Genomic DNA, 25,851 nt, shown 5'->3' with positions numbered 1-25,851 from the left:
GGCAGGAGATTAATCTTTTATGCCTCTGTCCCGTGGAGAGAGGACCGTAATCCTCTTTGGCTGTTGGTAATTTATTCTCACCATTCCCCGGGGACCAGGGAGGAGCCCTGTGTGCCGGGTTCACACGTGCTGAGGCAGAGGGAGCTGCAGAAATTTCCTAGCAAACCCCACGTCCCCGCCAAGGTGGGGAGCAGAGCCAAGGCTGGGGCCCATGGGAGGCCGGGGGGGCACCCCCACATGTGTCCCTTCCCCGAGGGAGGTTGTCTCTCTGCTCCCCAGTTGCCCGTCAAGGGTAGAGGGCTTAAAAGACTCAGGCGATTCTGCCCCCGTTTGCACCCCAACCACAGGGCTCCCTCCAGAATGTTCTAGTCTGTTGATACTCCCCCCTTAGCAGGAGTGGCGTGAGGAGTGTTGCTGGTTAGGGGTGAGGGTGCAGGACTGGGGTGCTGGGATGTGTCCTATGGCGTCTCAGAAAACCAGCGGTTGCTCCGGGAGCCAGGGGGATCCAGGGCTCTCCTTCCCGCCACACCTGCCCGAGCACGGGGACAGCAGGGCCTCCCAGCTCAGAGGTGGGCCCAGGAGCCTGGGGTGCCCCCGAAAGCCGGGCCATGTCTTTTACCAGCCTTGAGGCTGACAGGATCCCTCGGTGGGGTGAGCGTGGGGGGTGAGCCCTCTTCTCAGGATGCTGACCAAGCTTCCCCTAGAAAAAGGGATTGTGCTGGAGACTTCGGGGGGCCCTGGGGAGCCAGGGCAGCTCAGTGACTCTGGTCAGGACACCTCCCTGGAAAACCGAGGAAGTCACAGACCCAAAGAACAGAACCTCCCTCAGGCCTCCAGCAGTCAGGGGAAAAGACCTCCAGGGTCTTTTCCCCTGACTGCTTTCAAGGGGTGCTACTGACATCCCCCTGGGGTACAGTAACAGCTGTGGTGTATCATTGAGTCCCCACCAGGGTCCAGCCTGGTGCCAGATGCTGGGGTCAGCCCGGACCAGGTGCCTCTGACAGGCCCCCACTGAGTCCCACAACCACTCTCAGGGGCAACTTTTCCCCTGTTTAGGGAAACTCAGGCTCGGAGAGGTTAAGTGCCTGGCCCAAGTCAGTCTCACCTGTGCCCGCTGCAACCCACAAAAACGGGCTTTTATGGAGCACCTGCTATGTACCAGGCACTCGTGCAGACGTCCCCACCTGGCCTGTGTGGCCTGCAGTGGGGCAGGCCATCATCCACGGGAGGATGAACCGGGTGGGGAAGCCTGCCTCCCAATCCTGCAGAGTGGATGGGCATCTAGGTGGGGGTCAGCAGGGCCACATGGGGGGCACAGCCAGTGTAGCCCCTGCCCTCAAGTCCTGCCCTAGGGACCACGACGGCCCCTGTGTATCCCCAAAGGGTGTCGGTGAGTGCAGGTCAGTGGGTAGGGGCCTGGCTGGCCAGATTCCATGGTGCCCCCAGGAGACTCGGCTCCCTGGGTGTGATGGGAACACCGCCACTCCGTGCAGTGAGCTCATGGCCCATTGCTGCATGGGGAGCCCCTTCCCAGGGTTTTGGTGCATTCAAGGCTCCAGAAAGGGGAAGGCTGGGGTGCAGGCAGAGCCGGCAGGGCTGAGCCAGGGGCCCAGGCAGGTGACTCGGGTGGTCCAGAAGACCCCCAGGAGGCCGTATGGTGTGGAGCAGCCACCCCCTTGAAATCGCCCATCCAGGAACCGCAAGGGCGCGCCCTGTCCCTCATTCTCCCATGCTCGGGTGCAAGCGGTTCCTGTGCCTGGGAAGCCCATGGCAGCTCCCCCCAGACAGCCGGGGCCTCCCCTGGGTGTCAGCCCCGCTGGCCCGGATGAGTCAGGGTTTGAAACGCAGTACTAACTGCTAAGCTTTGCTTATTTCCTCCCCCACCCCCTCAACTCTGCTCATCTCCTACCTGGGCTCACTTTCAAAGATTTTACGCTGGCTGAGAAGAGACTCAATATATATATATTTTTAATCCCCTTTTACTCTGATGCTCCAAAACGAGGAGGGACCAGGACACAGTGTGTCCATCACTGCTGGCTTAGCACTAGGGGCAGGGGACATGTCCTCCAGAGCCCCCTTCCCCAGGCCTCTCACTGCCCCTCTCCTGACCCTCAGCTCACTGACTGTCACAGTCAGAGGTAGGTGCAGAGATTTCCTCTTTGACGCTGCAGCCAGGTCTGCCCCAGAGGAAGTTGGAGATTTGACGGCAGCAATGGTCCAGGGTCCCTAGAACTCAGGGCATCTTGTAGAGGGTGTAAGTACAGGGAGGCACTGCCTTTCTGTGGCTCCCTCTCCTTGACACCCGATTAACTGGAACCAGTAGGCAGGAAACCCTGAAGGTGGGCCATTAAGACCTGCTGGTTATTCTCTACTTGGAGTAAAGGGCAGGTTTTGAGTTTCACAAGCAAAACGCCCTGGTGCAGTGAGCCCAGCTTGCATCATGGTGCTTACCCTGCCTAAACTCTGCTACATTCCCTGACTCCCGGTGTCTGTGGCCCCCTTCAGCTGCCTTCTCTGCAGAGGGGACTACCCTTTGGGGCTCAACTATGTGGGGGGACTTGGGTACCTGGTGGGGGTACAGTTGGGGTGCACCACTGTGGCCCTGCCACCTTCCTCTGCGGGACCTGCAGTGAGAAGTGTTAAGGCAGGAAACGGCGCATCCAGGCTCCAGAGGGAGCAAAGCCAAAGTGCCGCTCTGTATGCTTCACTCCCAGAGAGACGAGACCCTGCCCACATCGTCCAGCCGTGGGAAGTGATCTTTGCGTTTGTGTCTGAAGCATGCTCCAGTGGAAGCTTTGCACCCTTCCTCCCTCCGCTGCTGGGTTTGCTCCCTGGTTCAGAGGCGCCCCTTGGTGGAATTGTGCCATCACTCACAGTCCTTCCAGGCACACTCCATGCCATCCTGGGCCGTGGGTCCTTCACCGCCCTGGTGAGCTACTCCTGCTTTCCAAGGCAAACAGCAGGAGACTGTCTCGGGGCTCGTCTGGGACAGCTGTAAGGTTGTAGGTCCTTCCACACAAGGGAAACTTAACGCAACACCCACCTGGCCTGGCCTGGGCTGAAACGTCCAGCCTGGGGAAGGAGAGGCCTTTCCTGTGTGTCTGTGCATACGTGAGTGGGAGTCAGGAGGCTGGTGGCTCGTTCAGTGAGGGGCCTGTATATGTGCAAACGTGTATGCCTGTGCATTTGTGTGTGGGTGCCCTGCATGTGTGTTTCCCTACGTGTGTGCACATGGGTGCATACATGAGGGTGTACCCATAAGTGAGTACATGGGTGTATGTGTGCGTGTGCACATACATGGGTGCATGTATGCATGTGCACATGTGTGGGTGCGTACATGGATCTGGATGTATGCATCTGTGTGCCCTGTGTGGGTACATGCATGCCTGTGGGGGGGTCCATGCTTGCACATGTCCGTATATGGGTGCATGTGTATGTGTGTCCATGTGTGTGCATGGTGCATGTGTGCATGTGCTGCTCACTTGTGTGTGTGAGTGCATGCATGCATGTGCCCTGCGTGGGTGCAAGCATGAATGTGCTCCACATGTGTGCATGCGCATGGGTGCATGCCTTCAGCAGCAGACCTCCTGCCTAGAGCCTCCCACAAGAGCTATTCCCCAGGGCTGGCCAGGAACATGCTTTCCTGCCTGGGTTTTCTGGTCTCTAACTTCTCTTGATCAACTTCCTGTAACGGAGGAACTCTGAAACACTTTCACAGAGGGGATGCAAAGTTAGTTTCAAAGGAAAGAACTGAGATGTGTGATGGCCTGGAATTGCTCTGGGGTCCCACTCCCACCTCTGCAGGGATGGTGTCTGCACCACCATCTAGTCTTCCCAGGGAGGGTCTGCCTCCCTCCCCCCGCAGCCCTCCCTTCCCCTTTGCCCCTCCCCTTTCCCTCCCCCTCTCCTAGTCTTTGGCAAGTGTTCCCCAACCTTTGGTCCCGGGCCTTTCTTCATGATTTGGGTCACGTGTGCTCAACACCGGTCCTATAATTTAGTTTGCATTATTTTTTTAGTCTGTTCACTTCTTTTCTTAAATAAGTGTATTTCTAAATGAAACTTGCTGTCCCTGCAATATAGAGAAAACCAGTGCTGCATCCCTTAATTACAGGGTAAGATGAGAGATAAGGATCAAAATAAGTAGATAGTTGTGAAAATCAAGAACCATCTCGTGCATGAGCAGCGTCCCCAGCCGTGCTTGGAAAAGCCCTGTCACGGGGACTCTGGGCTGAGCTGCGGCAGGTTTCTTTCCTGGGGGTTCAGCAGGTACCACCTGCCCCGCCCCTGCACTGCTCGTCCCCACTTCCTGAGGTAACAGGTGGAATGCCTGACCTGGCATCACCCACTTCGTCAAGGGCAGGCTGAGCAGTCCCTCCTCATCCCCGCCCAGGCAATCAGAAGAGATGGGGAAGCTGGGGTGAGGGCATGTGAGGGGGACCTGAGGCAGCGGGCGCTGCATATGCAAAGGTCCCGCGGCACCGAGGAGGAAGCTTATGCAGCTGGACCCCAGGGATGGTGAGGAGCCCTGTAAGAGGACACCCCCAGCCCCTTGCCTGAACGTCCGCCCTGGCACCTCAGACTGGAGCCAGCTTAAGCCCACCTCCTAGACCCCTCAACCTGCTGTCCCCGCCAGTTCTTCTGTGTCAGAACCTGGCAACCAGAGACCCGGGGGCCATCTGCTCTCCTGCCTTCCTCTGGCCCCCACACCCACCCACAGCCAACCCTGTGGTCTCAGCCACCCTGATTCACCCAGGCCTGCCCGCCCCGCACCTGGCTTGTCCAAACCTCCTACCAGACTCCCTGCTCTGACCCTTCCCCACCCCCTAGGCTCTATACAAACCGGTGGCCTGAGAAACCTTGAAAAATATATTGGGGTGTCTGGTCACCCAGGGCACAGGCCATGTCCTCATGGTGACCCAGGAGTGACCCCTGGAGTCTCAGCACTGTGTGCCCCCACCCCTGCGGTCCCTAATGCCTCCCTCAGCACCCCAGCCCCCAGGCTGCCTTGCTCTCCCTGTCTCAGGGCTCTGCACCCGCTTTTCCATGGGCCTAGAGCCTCCGTTCTAAGTCCACAAGGCCCCGCCCTGCTCTCAGGCTCCTGGTTTAGCACCACCTCATTGGAAAGGCCACCCTGAGCACCCGCATGGAACGCAGCCAGCCCACTGCCCCACGTATCACAGCCAACAGGGGCTTAAACAGCAGAGCTTTCCTGTCTCACAGGTCTACGGCCAAAAGCCACAGTCCAGGTGGGGGTGGGCCCAAGAGAGGCCCCTGCTTGGCCCTGCCAGCTTCCAGTGGTCCCGGCGTCCCCTAGCTAATGGCTGCATCACCCCAGCCGGGGCCTCTGTCGCCAGACGGCCTGCCCCCCCCCCCCCACCTTCTCGCTGGGTGCCCTCCTGAGGACCTGCACTGGCTCAAGGGCCACCCCCGCCCTCCAGGAGGACCCCACCTCAAGGCCATCACTTGGGCCCCTGTGTGAAGGTCACTTCTCCAGAGAAGGGCCCTTCAAGACTCGGGTACAAGATGCGGACTGGCCTCTGTGGCACAGGCCAGCCCACCATGCCCTCGCCGCCACCCCACCCCCTCGGGTCTCCCCGAGGCATTTATCAGGATCTGACCTTCTCCTCGTTGCTCACCGCCTGCTGACTGTGCTCACCCCCAGGCAGGCTGTGTCCCCCGACGACAGGCGCTGCATCTGGCCTATCCGGCCATGTCCCCGGGGCCACGTGAGGTCTCAGCCACCTGCATCTGGTGGAGGACGTGCAGAGTCCGCCGGGCTGCGGAGTCTTGTCTTTCCAGCGTGACAGGTCACCGCGGAGGGGAATGGCCTGGCTCACGTGTTCCCGAGGCTGCCGGGTGGCGTGCAGGCCCGTGGGGCGGATGGAGAGCTGGAGACCAGTGGGGTGGCACACCCCAGCCCCGTGAGGACCTGGTGGCCGGCCGCAGAGGGGCCCTGCAGGTGTGGCACTCACAGGATATGAGGTGGCCCGTGGAGGTCTGACACAGGACGTGGAGTGGCCCCGTGGACGGGCAGGAGGATGTGGCATGGCAATCACAGGACGTGGGGCAGCCCCGTAGAAGGACCCTACAGGTGTGGCGCTGACAGGACATGGGGGTGACCCTGTGGCCAGGGCAGGAGGACATGGCATAGCACCCACAGAACGTGGGGTGACACCACAGCAAGGGCAGGGAGGACGTAGTCCTGGGCTTGGGCAGCGGGCATCGTGGGCAGGTCCTTGAGGTGCCCACTGCTCCCCAGGCCGTGTCAGGAACACCTGAGGACACACTCAAGGCTGGGGCTCAGGGGAGCGTGAAGGCCACACTTGGAGGCCAAGAGGAGGTCCTCCAGCAGGGCTGCGGCAGGCCAGCGAGGCCCCAACTGAGCCTCAGCCTCTGTTGTGGTCGGAGGCCAAGCATAGGGGCTGGGGGGACCGGAGACCAGGTCACAAGGAGAAGGGACAGCATTTTCCGGGACCCATGGCAGGCGCGAGGGGATAGTGCCCTCCAGGCTTGGCCACATGAGGGCCCCGCTTTACCGCACGGGGCCTAGAGCCAGGTGGGAGCGGGTGGGTGAGTGATGCATGGACCCCGGGGGGACGGGTGTCGGGGGCTGCAGGGTGTGAGGGAAGACCCCCCCGGGAAGAGAGCCTGGCACAAGTGCATGTGCCACTAGGGACGATGCGGGGGATGGAGCCGGCCCCGCTTTTGTCCCCATGTGTCTTAAGAGGCCTTTGGGTGCTTCTTGGCTTGTCCCCAAACTTCTCTGCTGGTGGCAGCACAGGGCTGTGGGGTGAGGACGAACTCCCAGAGCTGCCGCTTACTGGGTGGCCCTGAGCAGGCAGCCTGCCTTGGTTTCCCCCGCTGTCATTATGGCTTTGATATCACCACCCTCATGGGATTTGGGGCAGGATTAAATGGACTGATACGGTGAAGCCTATAGAGCCCACATGCAGCCCCTGGAGCTTCGGCCCCGTACCCCCCACAATGAGTGTCTCAGGGCTGCTGCCTGAGATGGACGTCCATGCCCCCTGCCCCTGCCACCCCGCCGCAGAGGGTCCTTCCTGGCTGTCCCTCAGCCCCTACCCACTCAGAGTCCACTGCTGTGTGAGGCCTCTGCCCTGAGCCCCAGCCTGCCCCCCGGGACTGCACGGGTCCTGCGCCAACAAGAGTGAGGGACCCCCCGGTCCCGCAGAGGTTGGACTGTGCACACAGGGCTGCGGCCGAGGCAGGGGCCTATGACACCTCTCTCCAGGTGCCTGGTTCACCTGCACTAATCACGGGGGAACATGAGCAGCGTTTAAAAATACAACTGTTGTTTAATTTCAGGGCTAGAGAGAGAAAGAGAACATACAGTCTGTGAGTGCAACCCGAATCAAAAATAAATGAGGCAAAAAAAAAAAAAAGGAGCCAAAAATAGCCAGGCAGCCGCAGTGGCAGGCTGCGCACGCGGCCAGCTGTCCTCGCGACTGGCTCTGCCCATCCTCGGCGAGAGGCTTGGCGACGCGGGGGGACGGCTCCATAGTGTTTATAATCTGGACACTGTCCGTGGTCAGACAGTCCATCAGGGTGATGAGCAAAGTGAGGGTAGGGTAACGACGACTTCGGGGCCACGCGAGGCCTGCCCATGGGCTTCCTGGTTCCCCTCTTCCATCTTCTGTCCCACCCCCGGTTGGGGGCTCAGCCAGGCACGTGGACAGGGGTCCCACCGAGCCAGTGGCTGGTGTCTCAGTCTCCCAGGTCTGTTGCAGCAGAGGATCACACACGGGGGTCTGCAGCCAAGAAGTGTACTCCCTCCTGGCCTCGCCCGGCTGCTGCAAGGTGCCCTTGGCTCGTGGCCGCACCGCCCCAGCCTCCATCTCCGACTTCATGCGGCCCCTGCCTGTGTCTCTGGGCATACCCTGCTTTTTACTCTTGTACAGAGATGCCCCTCATTGGATTTAGGGCCCACCCTAAATTCAGTGTGATTTCTCCAGAGCCTTACCTTAACTCCTCCTGCAAAGACCCTTAGGCCTAGTAAGATCACCTTCTGAGGTCCCACCCCCCTCCCCTGCTCCGTGCGTCTCTGGGTCGAGAGCAAGTGGGACTCCCAAGGCAGGGCTTAGGGGTTCCTTCTATGAGAGGCACCAGTACCACCCTGCTTGGCCCCGGCTTCCATGAGTCGTCGTGAAGTTATTTGGAACCTCAGGCCATTGTACCCCACACACCTCCTCGGGGGCCTTCAGGGTGGAAGATTCTTTCAGAAGACGGTTGAGCCAAGTGTTGAGTTAGATTAGGCCTTTTGTGTGGCCTATCCCGAACACTGGGAAAGAAAACCTACATGGCATGCCACAGGGGAGGTATCTCCCAGGAAAGAAGCACAAGAGCTTTCGACTGTGCAGGCTTTGAAATAACTCTTACATGCACTGTGGCTGGGGTGGAGGCAGGTACTGAGGTGGCAAAGCTGCTGAGCACACACCGGTGGCCAACACCCCTCCTGGGCTCTGCTGTGTGTCCCTGCCCCAGCACAGGCCCCTGGAGGTCGCAGCCAGCATCAGCAAGCTCACCTACTGTGCCTGCCTTTGCCCTATGGCGAGATTTTGGGAAGGGATGTCACAGTGCTGCAGGTACCGGGTTCCAGTGATTAAAAGGGATGTCAGAGCCCCAGGAGAGGAGGGCATGGTCTCCTGAGATGCCACCTCGGGACAAAATCCCAGGGCTGGCTTGCAAGTCAACATGCCACAAGATACACCAAACTCAAGAAATAAGCAGAATGCTGGGGAGAGGAGCTGGCATGCAGCCCGGGGCCGGGGACTTCTTACGCCTCGTCTCGCTTAAATGAAATATCCCAGAGCCAGGGGCAAAGGCCCAGCCTTGGGCCCAGGAAACAAGAGCAGGTATAGGGGGACAGTGGGTGCAGACAATGCAGGGGTGGGGGCAGGAGGTACACGTGACTCGACAAGCATGTGCACAGAGTAACACCAGGGTGGGGGGGGGTGTCCCAAGTCTGGAGGCCCTTGTCGGCCGGCGGGGGGAGGGGGATGGGGGTGAGGCCGCCCACACGGCAGGCTCCATGGAGATGACATTGTCCTCACACGAGGCTCCGCACACTCTCTGTAAGGGCTGTTCGCGCATGTCGCTGCAGCTCGGCTCTGCCGCAGTAGCAGGAAAGCGGTCGTGGACCAGACGTGAATGGGCGTGGCTGCGTGCCAGCAAAACGTGACTTATGGACTCGGAAATCTGGACGTCACGTAATTTTCATAGGCCATGAGGTCTTCTGTTTTTCTTCCAACCGTCGAAAAATGTAAAAACCGTTCTCGGCCTACAGGCCGCGCAGAGCCAGGCGAGGGGCTGGATTTGACGCATGGGCCGGGGTCCGTTGGTGACCACCGTCCTGTGACCTGGAAGGAAGGGGCAGACGCGCTCAGCCACCTGAAGCGTCTTTCGAGGGGGGCGGCCGGCTGGTGCTCCGGGCAGGGCGGCAGTGGCTGGCAGGGCGAACGCAGCACCAAGCGTCGGGCCCCGGCTCCGCCACGTCCAGCTCTGACCTTGGCAGCTGCCCTCTGCCCCCGCGCCCACCCGGGCCTGCCTTGAGGTGTGGTGAGGACTTGGTGTGCTTGTGCCAAAGGCAGCTGCACGGGGCCGGCCCAGGCGCGTGTATCTGTTGATGTGGGTGACTTCCTGCACAGGGAGGGGAAGTGAAGGTTCACTATGGGTATGGGTGAGTGCCAGGCTGAAGGAGCACGACCCAGCAGAGGGGCCCCCCTGGCTGTTCAGAGAGAAGGGGGCCTGCTGGAGAAGAGCTTGGGAGCAGCACTCAGCTCACCACGAGGCCCTTTTGCATCATCCCTGTGGTCCCTGTGGGACACTCTGCCCCGAGCTCCCCCATGGGGAGGTGCACAATGGCCAGCCCACAACGCAGGGGCCACTAGGGGACCCAGAGTCTAGGATGTGTGAACCTCTAACATTTCGGGAACAGACCCCACCCCACCCTGGACTCCTGGCCCCAAAGAAATGTGAGTTATATTGAAGCAGACTTACTAAGTACTTGCTCCTTGGTCTTAGAAGTAGCCGGCAGCCAGAGGACAACTGCTGCAAGGTCCCATTTGAGCAGGAAGACGGTCCCAGGACCAGCCTGGCACAGGAGCTTGTTCTGTGCCAAGTGGGGGGCGCTGCACAAAAGCCTGCTTGCTACAGCATGTCACCCCACCCTGGCCTTCTGGGTGCCTCCTACTGCCCTCATCTGGCCTGAGACCCCTGCACCCTCCACAGCATCACACCTCCTGCGCGGGAGAAGAACTTGCTCTGTGGACTCCTCTGTGACCAAGAGCATACCAGGAGTCTGTGCCTTTGCATCAGGAAAGCAAAACTCTCCTGGAAGCCCCAACCCCCAGACCTGTGATTGTAACTCACCAGCCACAGCAGGGTCACACACCACCCTCACTGGGAGATAGTTCCAGAAAAGAGTGTCGTGGATGGGGGCGGGGCCCGCAGACAACCCTGTCCAGCAAGCGTCTGATCCAGCCTTAAATACGTAGTTCACTGAAATGTAGCAGGAGAGTGCCGTCGACCAGAGTAATTCTAATTCTGCTGTGCAGCTTGTGGCAGTCATTTGTCTTCCTGCTCCAAAGGAACTTTTCAAGTGAATTGGTGGATCCTAGGAAAAATGTGGTTTATTTTCTACGGGCCATGAAGGACGCTGGAGTCTGAGCTCTGACCGGCACATGGCCTGGGAGCTGTGGGGCAGCTGGTGAGGCCATGGAGGTGCCTTTCGGATGCTCCTCTTGTCCCTGCTTCCCCTGGGCTTCAGGGACAGTGAAGGGGGCCAGCACCCACGGGGCCTTGGGGCACCAACGTCGTTTTATCTCTGCACTGTGGGGCAAGAGGAGACCCCCCCCGGGCATCGCGGCTCGGGGGGAGACATCTGCCCCCAAGTTGCATGGCGTCGGGGTGAGTGCAATTCCCTGTCCTGAGATGAGGGCTGGGGGTGGGGGATGCTTGGAGCGGGGAGACCATATGGGCAGAGGAAAGAGCCTCAAATTGGAGCCAGGTGCACCTCCCAGTGCCAGCTTTGCCGTCGATCTGCCAAGTAACCTTGGGAATTATTTAGCCTCTCTGGGCCTTGGTGTTCTCACTTGTAAAGGTGCACTTTCCTTGCACTGTGGCCAAGTGAGTCCAAGGCAGCAGGCCTGGCCACATGACTGAGCAGGCCACCCAGGGGGCCCCCCTGCTCCCCCCACCCTGCTCTCTATTTCCATCTCGCTTTTGCCCTCCTGACTTCCCTTTCATTGCTCAATGCTGCTACTTTCTCCAGGCACTTGTGAGCTGTTCTCTGAGCACCCAGACCGTCTCCCCACTTCTTCCTCCTCTTTCTCCCCCCGCCCCCATCTGCCCCTCGGTCCTTCTGGGAGCACCCCTTCACCCACGCAGATGAGCAGCACTGGCCGACCCCAGCCTGAGTGCTCCCTGGCTCCCCTAGCAACGGGCCGGGCCGGGCGCACTGTAGCGCAGGTGGCTGGCACGGCAGGGAGATGGAACGTTCCACTCCAGTCCTCCTGAGAGAGCCTGGGCCCTCCCCTGGGCCAGTCGCCAAGGAGCCCGGCCAAGCCGCTCCATGCCACTCGGCACCCAGCTGGCGAGGAGTGCGCAAGGAGGAGGCCGGCATGGCACGGCAGTGCGGGGGAAGAAGCCTCTCCCCAGAGCGCCAATCCGCCCTCGTTCCTCTCCCCCATCCACTGTGGTCCTCGTAGACCACATAGGCGCTGATAGAACTGGGGAAGGGGAGGTAAACACACCCCGTTTACCCTGAGAGCCCACCCTTGGTGGGGGTATTTCTGCAGCACCCAGCTCAGACCACAGCTGCAGTCAGCCAGCCCTGTCTGGGTTCAAATCCTGGCCGTGTACCTGGACCTCTCAGAACCTCAGTATCTTCATCTGTAGAGTAGGGGTAACAGCAGCCCCACCTCCCAAGGAGTGGGGAAGACCAAACGAGGTAGCAAATGAGGCAGCCGGGCTCAAAACTGCCCCCACAAAGGAAGCTCCTTGGCATCAGCAGCTCTAGCCACTGCATATCCGCACTGCCCCCCTGCCCTGAGAAGGGTTCTCCCAGACTGCAGGGAGGTGCAGACCCTCCACAAGGGAAGAGGACACACCCTGGTGCCCCCTTCTTATGCCTGACCCTGCTCCCCGCCTCCTCCATCCGCCTCCCCATGTCGCAGCTGCAGCTGCCGGAAGGTGGGGGTGTTTGGGCCCCACTGGGGGCTGAGGCCCGCCTGGGACTGGAGGCCACACCCCAGCCTCGCGGCCGCCGTCGCCTGCAACAGGCGTCCTGGGCTCTGCCGCCGGGGCCTGCCCACCGCCACCCATTTCCTGATCTGCCCTATGGCCCGCAGAGGTTTGCTCGGCTGCAGACCCACGAAGCCCTCACCCACCCATACCTGATGGGCCTGGTGCGGCACCAGGTAGGGTGCTTCTGGGGATCCTGTTCTCGGGTTGGACTTTGGGTTTGGGGGACAGGCAGCTGGGGCTTCCTGAGCGGGCCTTGGGTGCGCCTTCCTCTCAAAGGTGAATTGGGCCGAGGAGCAGGGGCCTGACGTGCCAGCCTGCACCCCCCCCAGCTCTGTGTTCCACCCCCCACCAGGCAGGAGACCCCTGCAGACGCCCTGTGGGACCCAGGCCGAGCCCTACGTGCCCTCATGCGGCTGCCACTCGAAAGGGTTCCCAGCAGGTGATACGTCCCCTGATCCCACCACCACTACCCAGAGGCTACTCAGACGGCGGAGGGTGCCGCTCGAGGTCGGAGCTGCCCTAGGTCGAAGCCACCGGCTTCTTGCCCCTCATCACTGCAGGGAGAGGCCTGGAGAAGCACCTTGGAGCCTCCTCTGGGTGCACGGTCGTTTCAGAGGTAGAAGGTGTGAGGGGCCCCTGCCAGGAAACAGGACGTGACTGTCGGGGCCGCTTCCGGCAGGGCTGGCACGGGGCAGAGGGAGGCAGAGCCCTGGAGGAAGGGCGGCCTGAGTCCCCCACACCCAGCACCGTCAAGGCACAGCCCCATGAGAGGGAGGCTGCGGCAGGGGCAGTGAGATGAGAGGCCGGGTGGGGGTGTCTGGGGGGCGAGACAGCGCAGGCATCCAGAGGGACAGCATCTTGTCCCCAGAGCATGTGGCCGAGGGCCCCAAGCCACCCTTAGAGTGTGTGTGGGGATTTCGGGGCAGGCACAGGCCTGGGTCTCCTCCACTCCAGGGCCCCATGAGGACCCCGCCTCTTGCCTGCAGCCTGCTGGTCCCGGGAAGCACCAGGTCCCCTCCAGCGTGGTGTCGATGGTCAGCCCTGCACCCTATGCTGCTGGGACCCTCTGGCTGGGAGGCGAGGCCTTCCCTCCCACCCCCTGAACTCCCAACCCTATGGGGCTCGGAGTTCTCAGGAAAGGACGAGCAGGGCAGGGGCTGGGGACAATGCGACTGGTGGGCAGGGCGGGGCCTTCCACTGCAGGTGAGCCTCCCAGGCCCCTCCCAGGAGGGGGAGCTGCCCCCCGAGCCCGCGCTCTCAGGCTCCGCGTCCTCTCACTGGGGCAGGCGGGCGGTCGGGGAGAGGCATGGAGACGCTGCTTTGGGGAGTTGGGATTTGCACCTCGGGTCTTTTGGGTTTAATCAGGGCATGAATTGGCTGGGAAAGAGCTGGCCATTGAGCCCTTCGTTGGGTTGGCTGGTTATTCTTAAAAAGGGCCGGTGCTGGAATGTTGCTTTGAAGAGACTGGAATTTTTAGTCGGCGACCTGTTTTTGAAATGTCTTCATGGGGCATTGATTAGATATGTTATAAACCCTCCCATTGTCTCGTCTGGGCCCTGGCGTGGCCTGGCTGTGTGTGGTGCTCCCAGGACACGTGGCCCCCACGCCGCTCATGTCCGACTGGGGTTCTCTGGGCAGCAGCTCAGGCTTCGGGAGCCAAAGGCGCACTGAGGCGAGGGTCAGCGGGTTCTGGCCGTGCCTCCCAGCTTCTAGTAACATCCGCACCTTTCTCCCTCCACGTGGGTGGGTAGAGCCCAGGCAAGGTCCAGGGGAGCCGTTTGGGGATAGGGTGTGCTGCTCTCCGGCCCCTCCCCAGACCCTCCGGGGCATCCATTGGGCAGCCAGACCTCTCAGCTGGCTTTCCCAGCATGACCCCACAGGCAGCGCCTCGCCCCAGGTTAGTGCAGGCTCATCTCCAGGCTGCGTCAGCGACACCCTGCAGCCGGAGCTCGGTCTGAGAGCTGCGCCTCCTGCCCCGTGCCAGCCACACCGAGGAGGAAGCGCACATTGCACAAGCACTTGCCCGCCTGGGTGTGGTTTCGAGAAGCTGCACCATTTCCTGTCACCGCCATGGCTCCTCCAAGGCCTCGGGCACCACGCCAGCAGTGGTTCCGAGCCATGGATCCTTCCGGGCCCAGATGTCCCGGATTCGAGAGGCAGCCGAGTGGCATCCACTCAGCAAGCAGGAGCTCGAGTCCTGGCCCTGGGCCAAGGCCCCTGCGTGCCCAAGGGAGGAGCGCCCGGCCATGCTCCTGCGTGAGCCCCTTTTCTCGCCTTGCCTTCACTAAAAGCTCAGCGAGCACCTAAGGTGTGCCAGGCACCACTGTGGGGGGTCCGTAGGCCTCATCTCCCTGTCCTGGTGGAGCGGACGTCCTGGGTCTTGGGGAGGGGACTCAGGTGAGATTGAGTTTAAAACCCCACCACTCTGTGGCAGTAGGCAGCCCCCAGACTGCCTCCCCCAAGCCCCCTTCCTGGCGTCCGAGCCCTCTGTCCTCTCTTGGGGCTGGTCTTTGAGACCAGGAGGATGACGCAAACACGGTGGTATTCAGCCTCCGCCACTAGGGCCTAAAAGACCGCACATCCCTCTCTCTTGCATCACTCGCTCCAGGAGAAGCCAGCTACTATTTTGTGGGGCCACGGGGGCATGGGGGCCCACGGTCTCAGCCAAGAGCCCCAGTCGAGCCTCCAGGTGAGACACTCACCAGCATCCCTGAGCTGGAACCCCACACGTGACCCACAGGTACTGCAGGACAGTAAGTGTTTGTGATGTACGGTACTAGCCCTCAGTATGTGGCAGTAGGTAATTAATCCAGCGTTGCAATTCTGCAGACCCCAGTGATGTAGGGAGCAGCCCTCTGGAACCTTTGGGCTTCCAGAATGATTCTGAATTTGGATGCCACTGCAGAGCCCCAGAACCACAGGGCACACCACAGCACCACGGGCAGCGTGGCCAGAGCTGTGTGCAGCTGGTCATGTTCTATAAGAGATGAGCGTTTTTGCAGGAAAGTGGAAAAGATGAGAAGCTTTCTGACAGCAAGAGAGAGAGGAGGCCAGGGAAAGGAAGATGCTGTACCAGGTCTGAAGACACCAAAAAGCTGATTTCTTAGAGCAGGCCACCTCAGAACTCAGAAGTTCTTGGACATTTCTGTGTAAGAACATCTTTGTCTCCCTTCGTACACATGATGCAAATGTCCAGGAAGGAGCCGTGGTCGGTGCTTTCCAGGAAACCCATCTCAGCCTCTGGCTGGCACCTCTCCACGTGTGCCAGGTGATGCCCACCCTGCCTGCCTCTCACACAACAGCACCTCCCCTCCTCTAGTTCCCTGTTTTGCAGATGAAAAAACCAAGGTTTGGAAAGCTTAAGAGATTTACCCAATGTCATATCCAAGTGAGGGCAAAGTTAGCGTTCCAGCTGAGGGCTGGCCCCAAGCCTGGGTCTTAATCCCTGCTCAACTGTTCCTCTTTCCCCACCTGGAAGCATCTCCTGAGGTCCCCCAAGAATGGCGCTATGGCATCAGCCCCACCCGAGAAGGAGCTAGCCTCTGACAAGATTGCAATGTAGAAACATTTACTCTCTCCAGTACTTATAAACAAGCTCACTTTGGCCAAGAAAGTCTAGTTGAAGGAAGGTTCCAGGCAACCCAAGTTCTCATACTACAGAATCTAAGGTAAAGTGATGGGTGTGGCTTCTTTTCCAGTAACTAGAAGTAGATGGCCCTTTGCCACTGGAGTTATAATTTGATGTTAATGAAGATGAGCCTGGAGATGAAAGAAAAGTAAAGCATGTTCCCTGTCGTGTTACATTAAAACTCAGGTTACCTGCTGCATAACCAACAGCCCCCTAAGCTTGGTGGCAGGCCACAGTGGTCTACCAGTCCCACGTCCCTGGGGCAGCTGGCTCCATGGCCACAGAGTGGCAGGGGGTTGCCAGTCAAGGCTGGGGGCTCTGCCGACCGGGCCACAAGGTGGCCTGAGGCTGCTGGTGCTTCTCCTCACTGTGTCCCTGCATGTACTTGGCCGACTTTTCCCAGGAGGCTCCCAGCTCCAGCCCTTCCCCAGCATTCCAGGGCTGAAGGGGTCCTGCAGGACCCTCGGGCAGCCCCTGGGAGAGTCCAACAGGCCAGGTCTTCCTGGCACTGGGGATTTGATGACGGGGCCGAGATCTTGGGAAGCTCGCTGACGTCATTTTCCCTTTGACCTCCACTTCCTCTCCTCCACCCTGCTCGGCGCTCAGAACCCGAACTGGCCACACATTTGACCTTTCTGGGAAAACCGAAGTTATTGTCCACGCAGCCTCAGAGAGCCCTCCCCACGATTACTGGGGAATTAAGAAGGAGGTAACACGCTCCCGGGACAGTTAACCTTCTCACCTGAGTGACCAAGACACCGTCTCACCTGCAGGGTTGGGCCAAGTGGATGTGTGGGGCAGCAGTGGACAAACCCCAGCGCGGGCCCCTCTGCAGGTGCAGCGGCCTGGACTCAGCGTCATGAGAAGCCAACACGGGAGAAAAGAGGGTGGGGTTAGAGGGCAGCAGCCAGTGCCACCAGCAAACAGTGGATCCTGAATTTTAAAATCAAATATATAAAATATATTTTGGAATATTGGGAAAATTTGAATATAATCTAAGTATCAGGTGATATTGAGCCACATGGCTTAAGTACGGTGGTGATTTAGGTCTCACTCCGGCAGTGTGCTGTTCGTAGGGGATGCAGGCTGGAGCCACTGGGGTGCCGCTTCACAAAGTTGCAACTTATTTGCAAATGGTTCAGAGCAGACTGTGTGTATGTGTGTGTTTGTGTGTGTGTGTGTGTGTGTGTGTAGAGAAAGAGAAGAAAAAACATGCACAAATGAGGCAAAATGTAAACAATTAGTGGAGATGATAGAGTATGTGAGTGATTATTGCTATTCTGACTTTTTTCAACTTTTCTGAGATTTGAAAGTTTTCAAAACAAGAAGTTAGAGAGAAAAAAGCAGCCCCCCCACACCTCTGGCTCAAGCTCACCTACATCAGCCTGCATGCTGTGAGAGGGGCAAGAGCCAGGACTAATTTGGCATCTTTCCTCTTGGGCTCAAAGCATTTTCACATCTCATTTCACTCTGCCCCCATGAAAAAGTATGGAGAGCTTTTGCCAATGCCCTGCACCTCCATTTCTCCAGATCTAAATCAGGGCAGTTTGCTCAAGGTCACCAGGCCAGGTGCAAATGCAGGTGACGGGAGGCAGACTGTGGACCCAGGGCCCCCCTTTCCCCCCTTCCATGGCACCCTCCCAGCTGCTGCACCTCCTCCCACCCCTCTTGGGACCCCCCAGAGTGTCATCATGTGGCCCCTGAGGCCTGTTGTCCTGCCCCGAGGGGACTCGGGGCCCCAGCGCCACCTGTCCTGCCTGCCTCCCAGCCAGGGGTTCACAGCATCCCACCAGCCCAGGGCGTGGCCCTCGGTGGCCGCAGCCATTTCTTGTTGGACAGTGGCAGCTGCAGAGCCAGGAGGGGCCTCAGGCCACCCAGTGCACCTATGAGTCCCAGATGCAGAGCAGGGGTCCTCTGCCAAGAGGCGGTGAGGTTGCCAGTCCCCGAGGGGACCAAGACGGGGTGTTCCTGTTGAAGTGGGCCCAGAGCCTTGCCTGGCCATTGCTGTGGGCCCGAGAGTGGCCATGGGCTCAGGGGGAGCCGGGCCTCAGGTCAGCACTTTGTAGAGTCCATTTGAGGGGGGGCAGTGGAACAGGTGACCTCCCAGGGACACTGCATGTTCCTATGCTGCTGCTGCCCCAAGCAGCCCCCTGGGCAGGCAGGCACCCCACACCACCCCCCTGCAAAAGCTGCCCACTCCCAGGCTCAGGTGGCACGTCCCCCTGTCCCCAGCGGTGGGCTCTGCTACCAGCCGGGCAGTCTGCCTAGCGCTGGCCCCTTCTCCCGGAGCTGCTTTCTATGCGCCTTCAGCAGACTGGGTGGCAGTCATTCGTTCATTCATTCATTCATTCAGCAGATATTTATTGGGTGTCTACTACGTGGGGGGACAGACCATAAATGAGATAAGTAGGTGGAATACCTGGTAAGTCAGAGGCAGCAAGTGCTGAGGGGGAAGGTAACCCAGGGAAGGTGCTGTGGGGGACAGGGTGGCAGTTTTAACCACAGTGTCCAGGGAAGGACTCAGGAGGAGTGAGCTTTGTGGAAGGAAGCAGAGGTGGAGAGCTTGGTGGGGCTCTCTAGGGTCAGAAAACTACAGGCTGAAAGAGAAAGTATAGAGCCTGGAAGCTCCCAGAAACCTCCAGGAGCGGGGTAGCTGGGGCAGAGGCTTGGGGACAGCAGGGCGAGAGGTCAGGGGGTCACAGGGCAGAGACTTGGGCCAGAGCTAGACAGAGCAGGAAGCTGAGGGAAGTTCTGAGCAAAGTAGAATGCTGATCTGACCTGCATTCTAGAAGGACCACCCAGCCCCTCGTGCAGGTTGCCTGTAAGAGTGAAGGAGGGAGCCGGGAGACCTGTTAGGAGGCTGTCATGACCATCCCGAGAGGTGCTGTGGCTTGGACCAGTGAGGAGTGGTGGGGTGGTGAGAAGCACTGGGATCTGGATGTTTCTGAAGATGAGCCTGGGACGGTTGGATGTGGGGTGTGAGAGGAGAGAGGCATCGGGATGACTCCCGGGAGGGTGGACCGAGCAGCTGCACGGGTGGAGCAGCCCCTGCTCAGAAGGGGCGGCCATGGGCACAGGGTTGGGAGGGTGAACAGGGGCTCAGGGCTGGACAAGTGGGCTAAAGGTGCCCGCTGACTTCCGTGGGCAGTGGAATAAATGTGCCTGGAGTTCACAGGAGAGGTAGGGGCTGGAGATTATAAATGTGGGGTTCACAGTACCATAATGGAGTTCAGTGTCACAAAGCTGGCAGAAATCCAAGGACCTCTGTGTGGATGGAAAAGCAAAGATTCAGGGTCTGAGCAGGGGTAGGTACAAACGTCAGGATCGGAGACTGAGCAGGAAGCAGCCCGGGAGCCTGAGAAGGAGCAGCTGGGGAGGTGGGAGAACCAGGAGAGCATGGGGTTCTGGCTGGGGGGGGTTAGTGGGCAGTGCTGCCGCATGCCAGATGCAATGACACCATTGGATTAGCAATAGGGAGGTCACCGTGACCTTGGTCACAGCAGCTTCCACCGAGTGACAAAGGCTGATTAGAGACCATTTGCAAATGAGAATGGCAGCAAGGAATTGCCAAGAACAAGTGAAGACTTTTTAAGGAAGTTTCCTGTAAAGAGAAGGAGAGAATTAGGGCAGTAGTGGAGCAGGAAGTAGAGTCAAGAGCATGTATGTGTGCGTATATGTAGGGTGAGCATTTGTGCTTGCATGTGCATGTGTGTACACGTGAGCATGTGTGCATACATAGTTTGTGCATGTGTGCAGCATATGTAGTGTGAGCATCTGTGCTTGCATGTGCATTTGAGAATTGTGCATGTATATGTAGGGTGAGTGTGTGTGCATGTTGATACTATGTAGCGTGAGTGTGTATGCTTGTGTGTGCATGCATGTGTATGCTTGCATGTGATATGTGTTCATGTGTGTTCGTGCATGCATGTGTGCTTGCATGTGATATGTGTGCATGTATCTACATGTATATGTAGTGTGAGCATCTGTGCTTGCATGTGCATTTGAGAATTGTGCATGTATATGTAGGGTGAGCGTGTGTGCATGTTGCATACATATGTAGTGTGTGTGTATGCTTGTGTGTGCATGCATGCATGTGATATGCGTGCATGTATGTGTGTGCGTATGTAGATGAATGCGTATGTAGTGTGAGCAATTGTGATTGCATGTGCATGTTTTGCATATGTTTAAGATGGGAGAAATAAGAACATGTTGTATGCAGATGGCTACACTCCATAAAGAGGGAAGAATCTGTGCGAGGGAGCCGGTGTTCCTGCAACTTCCTGAGAGTAGGTGGGAGGGGAGGCTCTGGGGCTCAGCTGGGCCCCCCTTGGGTGTGGCACGGCCAGCTCACCTGGGCAGCGACAGGAAGGCGGGTAGAATATTTTGAGGGGTGTTGCTGGTAGGTGGGTGGAAGAATTGTAGATGTTGGCTTCTGGTTGCTTCTACTTTTTCAATAAAATAGGATCATAAGCTGGATGTGAGGATAGGGGAGAAGATTGAAGGAGTGAGGAGCTGGGAAGTTGTCGCCTTGGAGAGCGGGTTTGAGAATGGCCTGGAACAGGGGCCACAAGCTTGTCCTGTAAAGGGATGAATGGTGAATATTTTTAGCTTCGCTAGGCCAGTCTGTCTCTGCTGCAGCAACTCAGGCCTGCTTTGTGGCACAAAAGTAGGCCTTAATGATACATAAATGAATGTGCGTGGAGCTGTTTCAATGAAATTTTTGCAAAAAAAGTGGCTGGCGGGGTTTGGCCTCCTGGTGGGAGATTGCCACCTCCTGGTTCATCCTCTATGCCAGTGGAACTCAAAACGTGGTCCCTGGACGAGTAGGATCAGTGTTACCTTGGAACTTGCTGGAAAAGTAGATTCTTGGCTCCATCCCAGAGCTACTGCATCAGCTCTGAGGATGGGCCCACAGCCTTTGTCCAGCTGATTCACATGCCTGCTCAAGTTTGAGAAGCACTGGATTAGGCAGCCTGGCGAGGTTGCTGGGCATCAAGTAGGGCCATGTGAACCAGTGATCATTTTGTTGAAAGGCAGTCTTCTGACCCTGGCAGCTCCCTGTGGAAAGTTCCAGGGAGTTCTGAAAGTTCTAGATGGTTCTGGAATTATTAGTGTCTGCCACCCTTCTTCCAAATGAAGATTCAAAATGCATGAAAGAGGCGCAAGGAGGGAGCTTCCAGTGTCCTCCCCAGGAATCCCTGGTTCGAGGACAGAGGCAGGGTGCTGGGCCTAGGGTCTCTGGCACAAAGTTTGACCAGTGGTTCAGTCCGAGCCACACGGTCAGCAGTGCTGGCAGGAGCTCTCTCTGTGGGCAGATCTAATACGGTGCTGGCATCCCTTAGCTTTTCTGTTCAAACTTAGGAAATCTGACTTGAAATGTGCCAAGAGAAAATCAGAGCATGTAAAAAGACCAGTGTGGCTCTTGGGATCTGCACTGTTTCAAACACAAGTCGAGCTGGTTATTCTAGAATTCAGGATGTTAAACATCCGCTAAAGTATCCTCCTGGGCCCCTGATGCCTGAGTGAGGGAGAGAGTGAGGGGAACGGGAGGATGTCAGGGGCCATACAGCCGTCTTAGGGTCGTGGGCACCCCAGCCTGGTCTCGGCTGCCTGGCCTCCTCCTCTCTGCAAGTTCAAGTGTGAACATCCTGCCTCCCTCCTCCCCTGCAGCCTCTGGACTTTCATGTTTGTTTATATATCCTCTGAGGAGGCCCCGGGGACAGGCGTGCACAGGGCTCTGCTCACAGCACTCTCTGCCTCCCCAGGGCTCTGCCACCCACCTCCCACTTCTACCATCTAACCATAGAAGCAAATGGATGTTGGGCTGTTGTGTTTGTTAGCTATTTCTGTGTAGCAAGTCACCGCAAGCTTAGCAGCTGAAAACAGGACTCATTTATGATCTCCCAGTCTCTGTGGCTCAGGTGTCCAGGCCTGGCCTTACTGATCTGCTGCTCAGCATCTCTCAGGCTACTGCCAAAGTGTCGGTCAGGGCTGAGCTCTCATCTGAAGGCTCGACAGCTTCCAGGCTCATCTGCTTGTTGGCAGGGTTCACTTTGTGGATTGTTGAACAGGGACTTCAGTTTCTTGTGGGCTGTTGGCCAGAGGCTGCCCTCAGTTTATTCCTGCATGGAAACAATGGCAGCTTGCACTGTGAAAGCCAGCAAGGGAGAGACTGCTGGCAGGACAGAGGTCAGAATATTATCCACCTAACTGTGGTAGTGACATCCCATGACCATTGCCATATTCTGAGGGTTAGAAGTGGTGCTCGTTGCAGCCCACACTCAAGGGAAGGGGACTTCACAGGGGCATGAACCTCAAGAGGTGGGGTCACTTTACAAGCCACATACCTTAGAAGGTCAGGAGGGCAGGGGGAAGGGAGGTGAAGAATCAGGATGACCTGGGGGGCATGATGACCACACGACCTGAGCCAGGGAAGACCAGGACCCAAGCATGTGGCGGATGGGTAGTCAGGAGCTCAGGAAGTTCAAAGATCACCGCAACCTTCTTTTCTGCATATTTTGGGCATCAAAAAAGTGCCTCCTCCAGAGTTTCAGAAAAGAGGGACAGGAAGATGAGGAAGGCTTCCCAACACATCAATCAGGGTTCACCAAAGAGACAAACAGGATGTGCGGACATTCTGGGTTCGTGTGTGTGTAAAAGGGATTTATTTTGAGAAACTGACTCACGCAGGCTGAATTTCAGAGGCAGGTCAGCAGCCTGGAAGTTCCGGCAGAGTTGCTGTGCAGCGTGGAGCTGGACTCGGTAGAGGCGGCCAGCAGCCTGGACCGTGAGGGGCATTGGGGGTGCAGCCTGGAGGCATCTCCTCCTTTTTCTTGGAACCCTTGATTCTTTGTTCTCCAGCAACTTCCTTCCCTTAAAGTCAAGTGACTGGAGATGCTAACCCCATCTACGCAATCCCCTCACAGCAGCAGCCAGGCTGTTTTGACCAGGCAGGTGGACAGTGTAGCCTGGCCAGGTGGACATGTAGAATTAACCGTCACACTTGACCATCATCTGGTCCAAGCAGGTCGGCTCGCCCAGCCCACAGAGCCCAGGCTCCAGGTTGGAATGGATTCATGGTCTGGGTTGGCGAGCTGAGCCCCCATGGTCGGTCTGTCTGTCTGAGGAGGGGCAGCGGACCAGGGCGACCACAGCCCGTGGGCCTTTCTAACCACCGAGCCCCCTGGCCACACCAGGTCGCTCTTTCCTAACCACTCCCCCTTCCTCCCCCAAATCTGCTTTTCCTCCAGAAGTTTCCCTCCGTGAGAGAGACGGAAGGTGTGGACAAGTAAGGACAGCTCCATGTATCCGGAATCCACTGCAGGCTCCCCAGCTCGGCTCTCCCTGCGGCAGACGGGCTCCCCCGGGATGATCTACAGGTGACGCCCCCTCCCACACCCCCACGTGGACCCCTCCCAGGGTTGTGGTCCCAACGCTGGGGGCAGCCCCGAGGCCCAGAGGGAAGGGCTGGGGGAGGTAGTGAGGTATGTGCAGGGGAGCCTTCTCCCCAAGGACAGGAAAGAAGCTTTTAGGAGCCAAAAAAAAACAGATATTCTGGGTGGGTTTGAGCCAGGATTAAACTCCTGCCTTGTCCCTGAGTCTTCAGCAATTTGAGGGTAAGGGGGAGGTCTCCAGTCTGTGGAGAGCCTCTTCTGGGACGCCGGCCTCCCTCTTTTCACACATCGTGGCCCCACCGGCTCCCCAGCACCCAGGATAAAGCTCGCCATCTTGGCAGTGCTTGGGGAACCATGTTTGTCCGTTTTTGAAGCCTGGAGGGGTGGGGTTGACCCAAGGGTTCACTCGGGCCCCTGGCCTCCCTTCAGGTAGGGCAGTGCAGGGCTGTGCACGGGGCTGCTGGGGGGAGGCCGCCGGTGCTGGGCGGGCTGCGTGGGGGAGGCCCAGCCAGACTGCAGAAGCCAGCATCTCCCCGGGGCCCGGGCGGGGACATCCGCCCTGGGGGGCCAGGCCGTTCTAGATGCTCCCGAGCCAGAGCAGATGTCTGTAGAAACCCCTGGGAAAAGAGTAGACGCCCCTCTCCTTCCTCGAGGGGCGAAGCCACCCACAGGCTTTCACCGTGTGTGGCGCCCACCCCTCCTGGCTTGAGGGTGTCCTCCGCGGCTCTGTGGCATGCTCAGAGTAGAAGTCCAAGCAGGTGGCCCGGCTCGCTCTGCACTTGGTGCCCCTGCAGGCGCGGGCCTGGGTGGGCGTCAAGAACAGAGTTGGGCACTGGGCGACGCTGGGGCTGCAGAGAGAGGGCGGGCGGGGAGCCGCGGGGCGGGGGAACGAGGGCCAGTGAGGGAGAGGGGCAGCAGGCGGCGATGGGTCATGGTGGGTAGGCAAGGGGCTGCTGGCAGCGAGGGGCCATGGGGGGGGTTATGGGGAGTCGAGGGACCATGGGGGGCGAAGCAGGCAGTGAGGGACCGCGGGGGAGGCCACAGGGGGTGAGGGGCTGCAGGCGGGTGGGGGGAGGCAAGGGGCCACGGGCCCTGAGCGAGCGGGCATCTCCCATGGTTGATGGCAGCTGTGGACTCTCTCTTCTCTCTTCTCTCCCTTTCTTCCCTCTTGTCTCCATTGCTATCGGAAGTACTCGGTATGGGAGCCCCAAAAGACAGCTCCAGTTTTACAGGTAACGAGTCCTTCGTTGTCCCCACAAGCCGGCCAGCTGGAGGCCAGGGAGCAGGTGGGAAGAGCACGCCGGCTCCAGGCGGGGGGTGCTGGTGCGTCCTCTGAAGTAGGGACCCCCATTACCTCTTGGCACGTCCTGGGGGAAGGCAAGGGCACAGGGGCAGCATGAGCTTTAGTCTCTGAGGAGGTCACCTTGAACAAAAAGGCTGCAGACACCTGCGCGCTTCCCGTCTCGTCTGCCCTCACGGCATCCGTCACCTGGCAGTGGGGCGTGCACTTGGGCTTCTCAGGTTATCCGAGGAAAAGGCTACGTGGTGACCCCGTCAGCTCCTCCTTTTTCCCTTGGATCTGAGCTGACATGCAATTACAGAGCCCCCAGGTTACTCAAAGGCTAAATGTCCCCGTGGGGTCCACGGTACCCAAATGACCCACTATGTCCAGGGGAACGCAACGACGGCGTCCTGGGGCGTTGCTAGCACTTTGGTGTTTGCTGGCGAAAGGCAGCGCCTCAAGACAGGGGCATCAGGGGCCCAGACTTCCATCCCAGCTCAGACAGCAGCTAGGGCTGCTTGGGGAGCCCCTTCCTCTCTCTAGGCCACCATTTTGTTCTTGGAAAGTCACTGACTCTAGGAAGTTACCTTCAGGGCTTACTTTCCCTCCCATGGGGAAAATGTCAGCACAGGCCGTGACCCAGGGGTCAGTGAGCACTGCTGACCTTTGGGCCGTGCGGGGTTCATGCAGCTCTCGGCGGCAGCTCCCAGGGCTATACTGGCATGTGGTGGTGTGTCTTGGGCTCCAGGCCTAGGGGAGCTCTCTGCCCAGGACCAGTCCCCCTGCGCAGTGCATGCCCACTAGGGGCCGGCGAGCGTTGGGGTCGGCTCTGGCTTCTCCGCGTGGCATTTTCCTTCCCAACCCTGATGGCCACTGTGGGCCACCGCGGCACCAGTGCCTTCCTTACAGGCCCCGGAAAAGGTGGCCAACTCTTTGATGACCCTGGATTTTTGGCTCTGTAAGATTTTACCTGAAATAGATGTGAACTTGGCCTTGTGAATCCTTTCCTGGGATGAAGTGTTTATCTTAAGGTATGGCATTCGTCCTGAGACCTGACCAGTGAATGCAAGCTAGCACCCGAAGGCACCCGCAGACAGCATTCCCTGTTCCCCAGCAGGAGTGGAGAGAGGGTGACAGGCAGGCAGAAAAACCCCAGGTGCAGAGAACTCGCAGGAGGGTGGAGCCAGGCATCGGGTAAAGCGCGTTGAAGGGAAAGCAGTCCCACTCGCTTGGTACCACTCCCAGCCCGCAGGACCCTCACACCCAGCCCATCGCCCTCCCCT

General features: G+C 58.8%; 1 protein-coding gene across 4 annotated transcripts in view; it reads left to right on the top strand.

The window, feature by feature from the left end:
- Positions 1–25,851, top strand: part of KCNAB2 (potassium voltage-gated channel subfamily A regulatory beta subunit 2) — an 87,975-nt gene that overhangs the window by 9,206 nt on the left and 52,918 nt on the right. The window contains exons 1-3 of one of the 4 annotated variants that reach the window (XM_077151510.1): positions 12,216–12,437; positions 23,146–23,271; positions 24,477–24,518. In XM_077151510.1, the coding sequence (XP_077007625.1) occupies positions 23,195–23,271; positions 24,477–24,518 (119 nt within the window). In that variant the 5' untranslated portion in view covers positions 12,216–12,437; positions 23,146–23,194. Of the gene's footprint in view, positions 1–12,215; positions 12,438–23,142; positions 23,272–24,476; positions 24,519–25,851 lie in introns of those variants that run through there. The other 3 variants (XM_077151508.1, XM_077151509.1, XM_077151511.1) reach the window with 3 other exon arrangements.

Source organism: Tamandua tetradactyla, chromosome 2 (genome assembly GCF_023851605.1).
Source record: "Tamandua tetradactyla isolate mTamTet1 chromosome 2, mTamTet1.pri, whole genome shotgun sequence".
NCBI lineage: Eukaryota > Metazoa > Chordata > Mammalia > Pilosa > Myrmecophagidae > Tamandua > Tamandua tetradactyla.
This window is presented reverse-complemented; position numbering and strand designations above follow the sequence as displayed.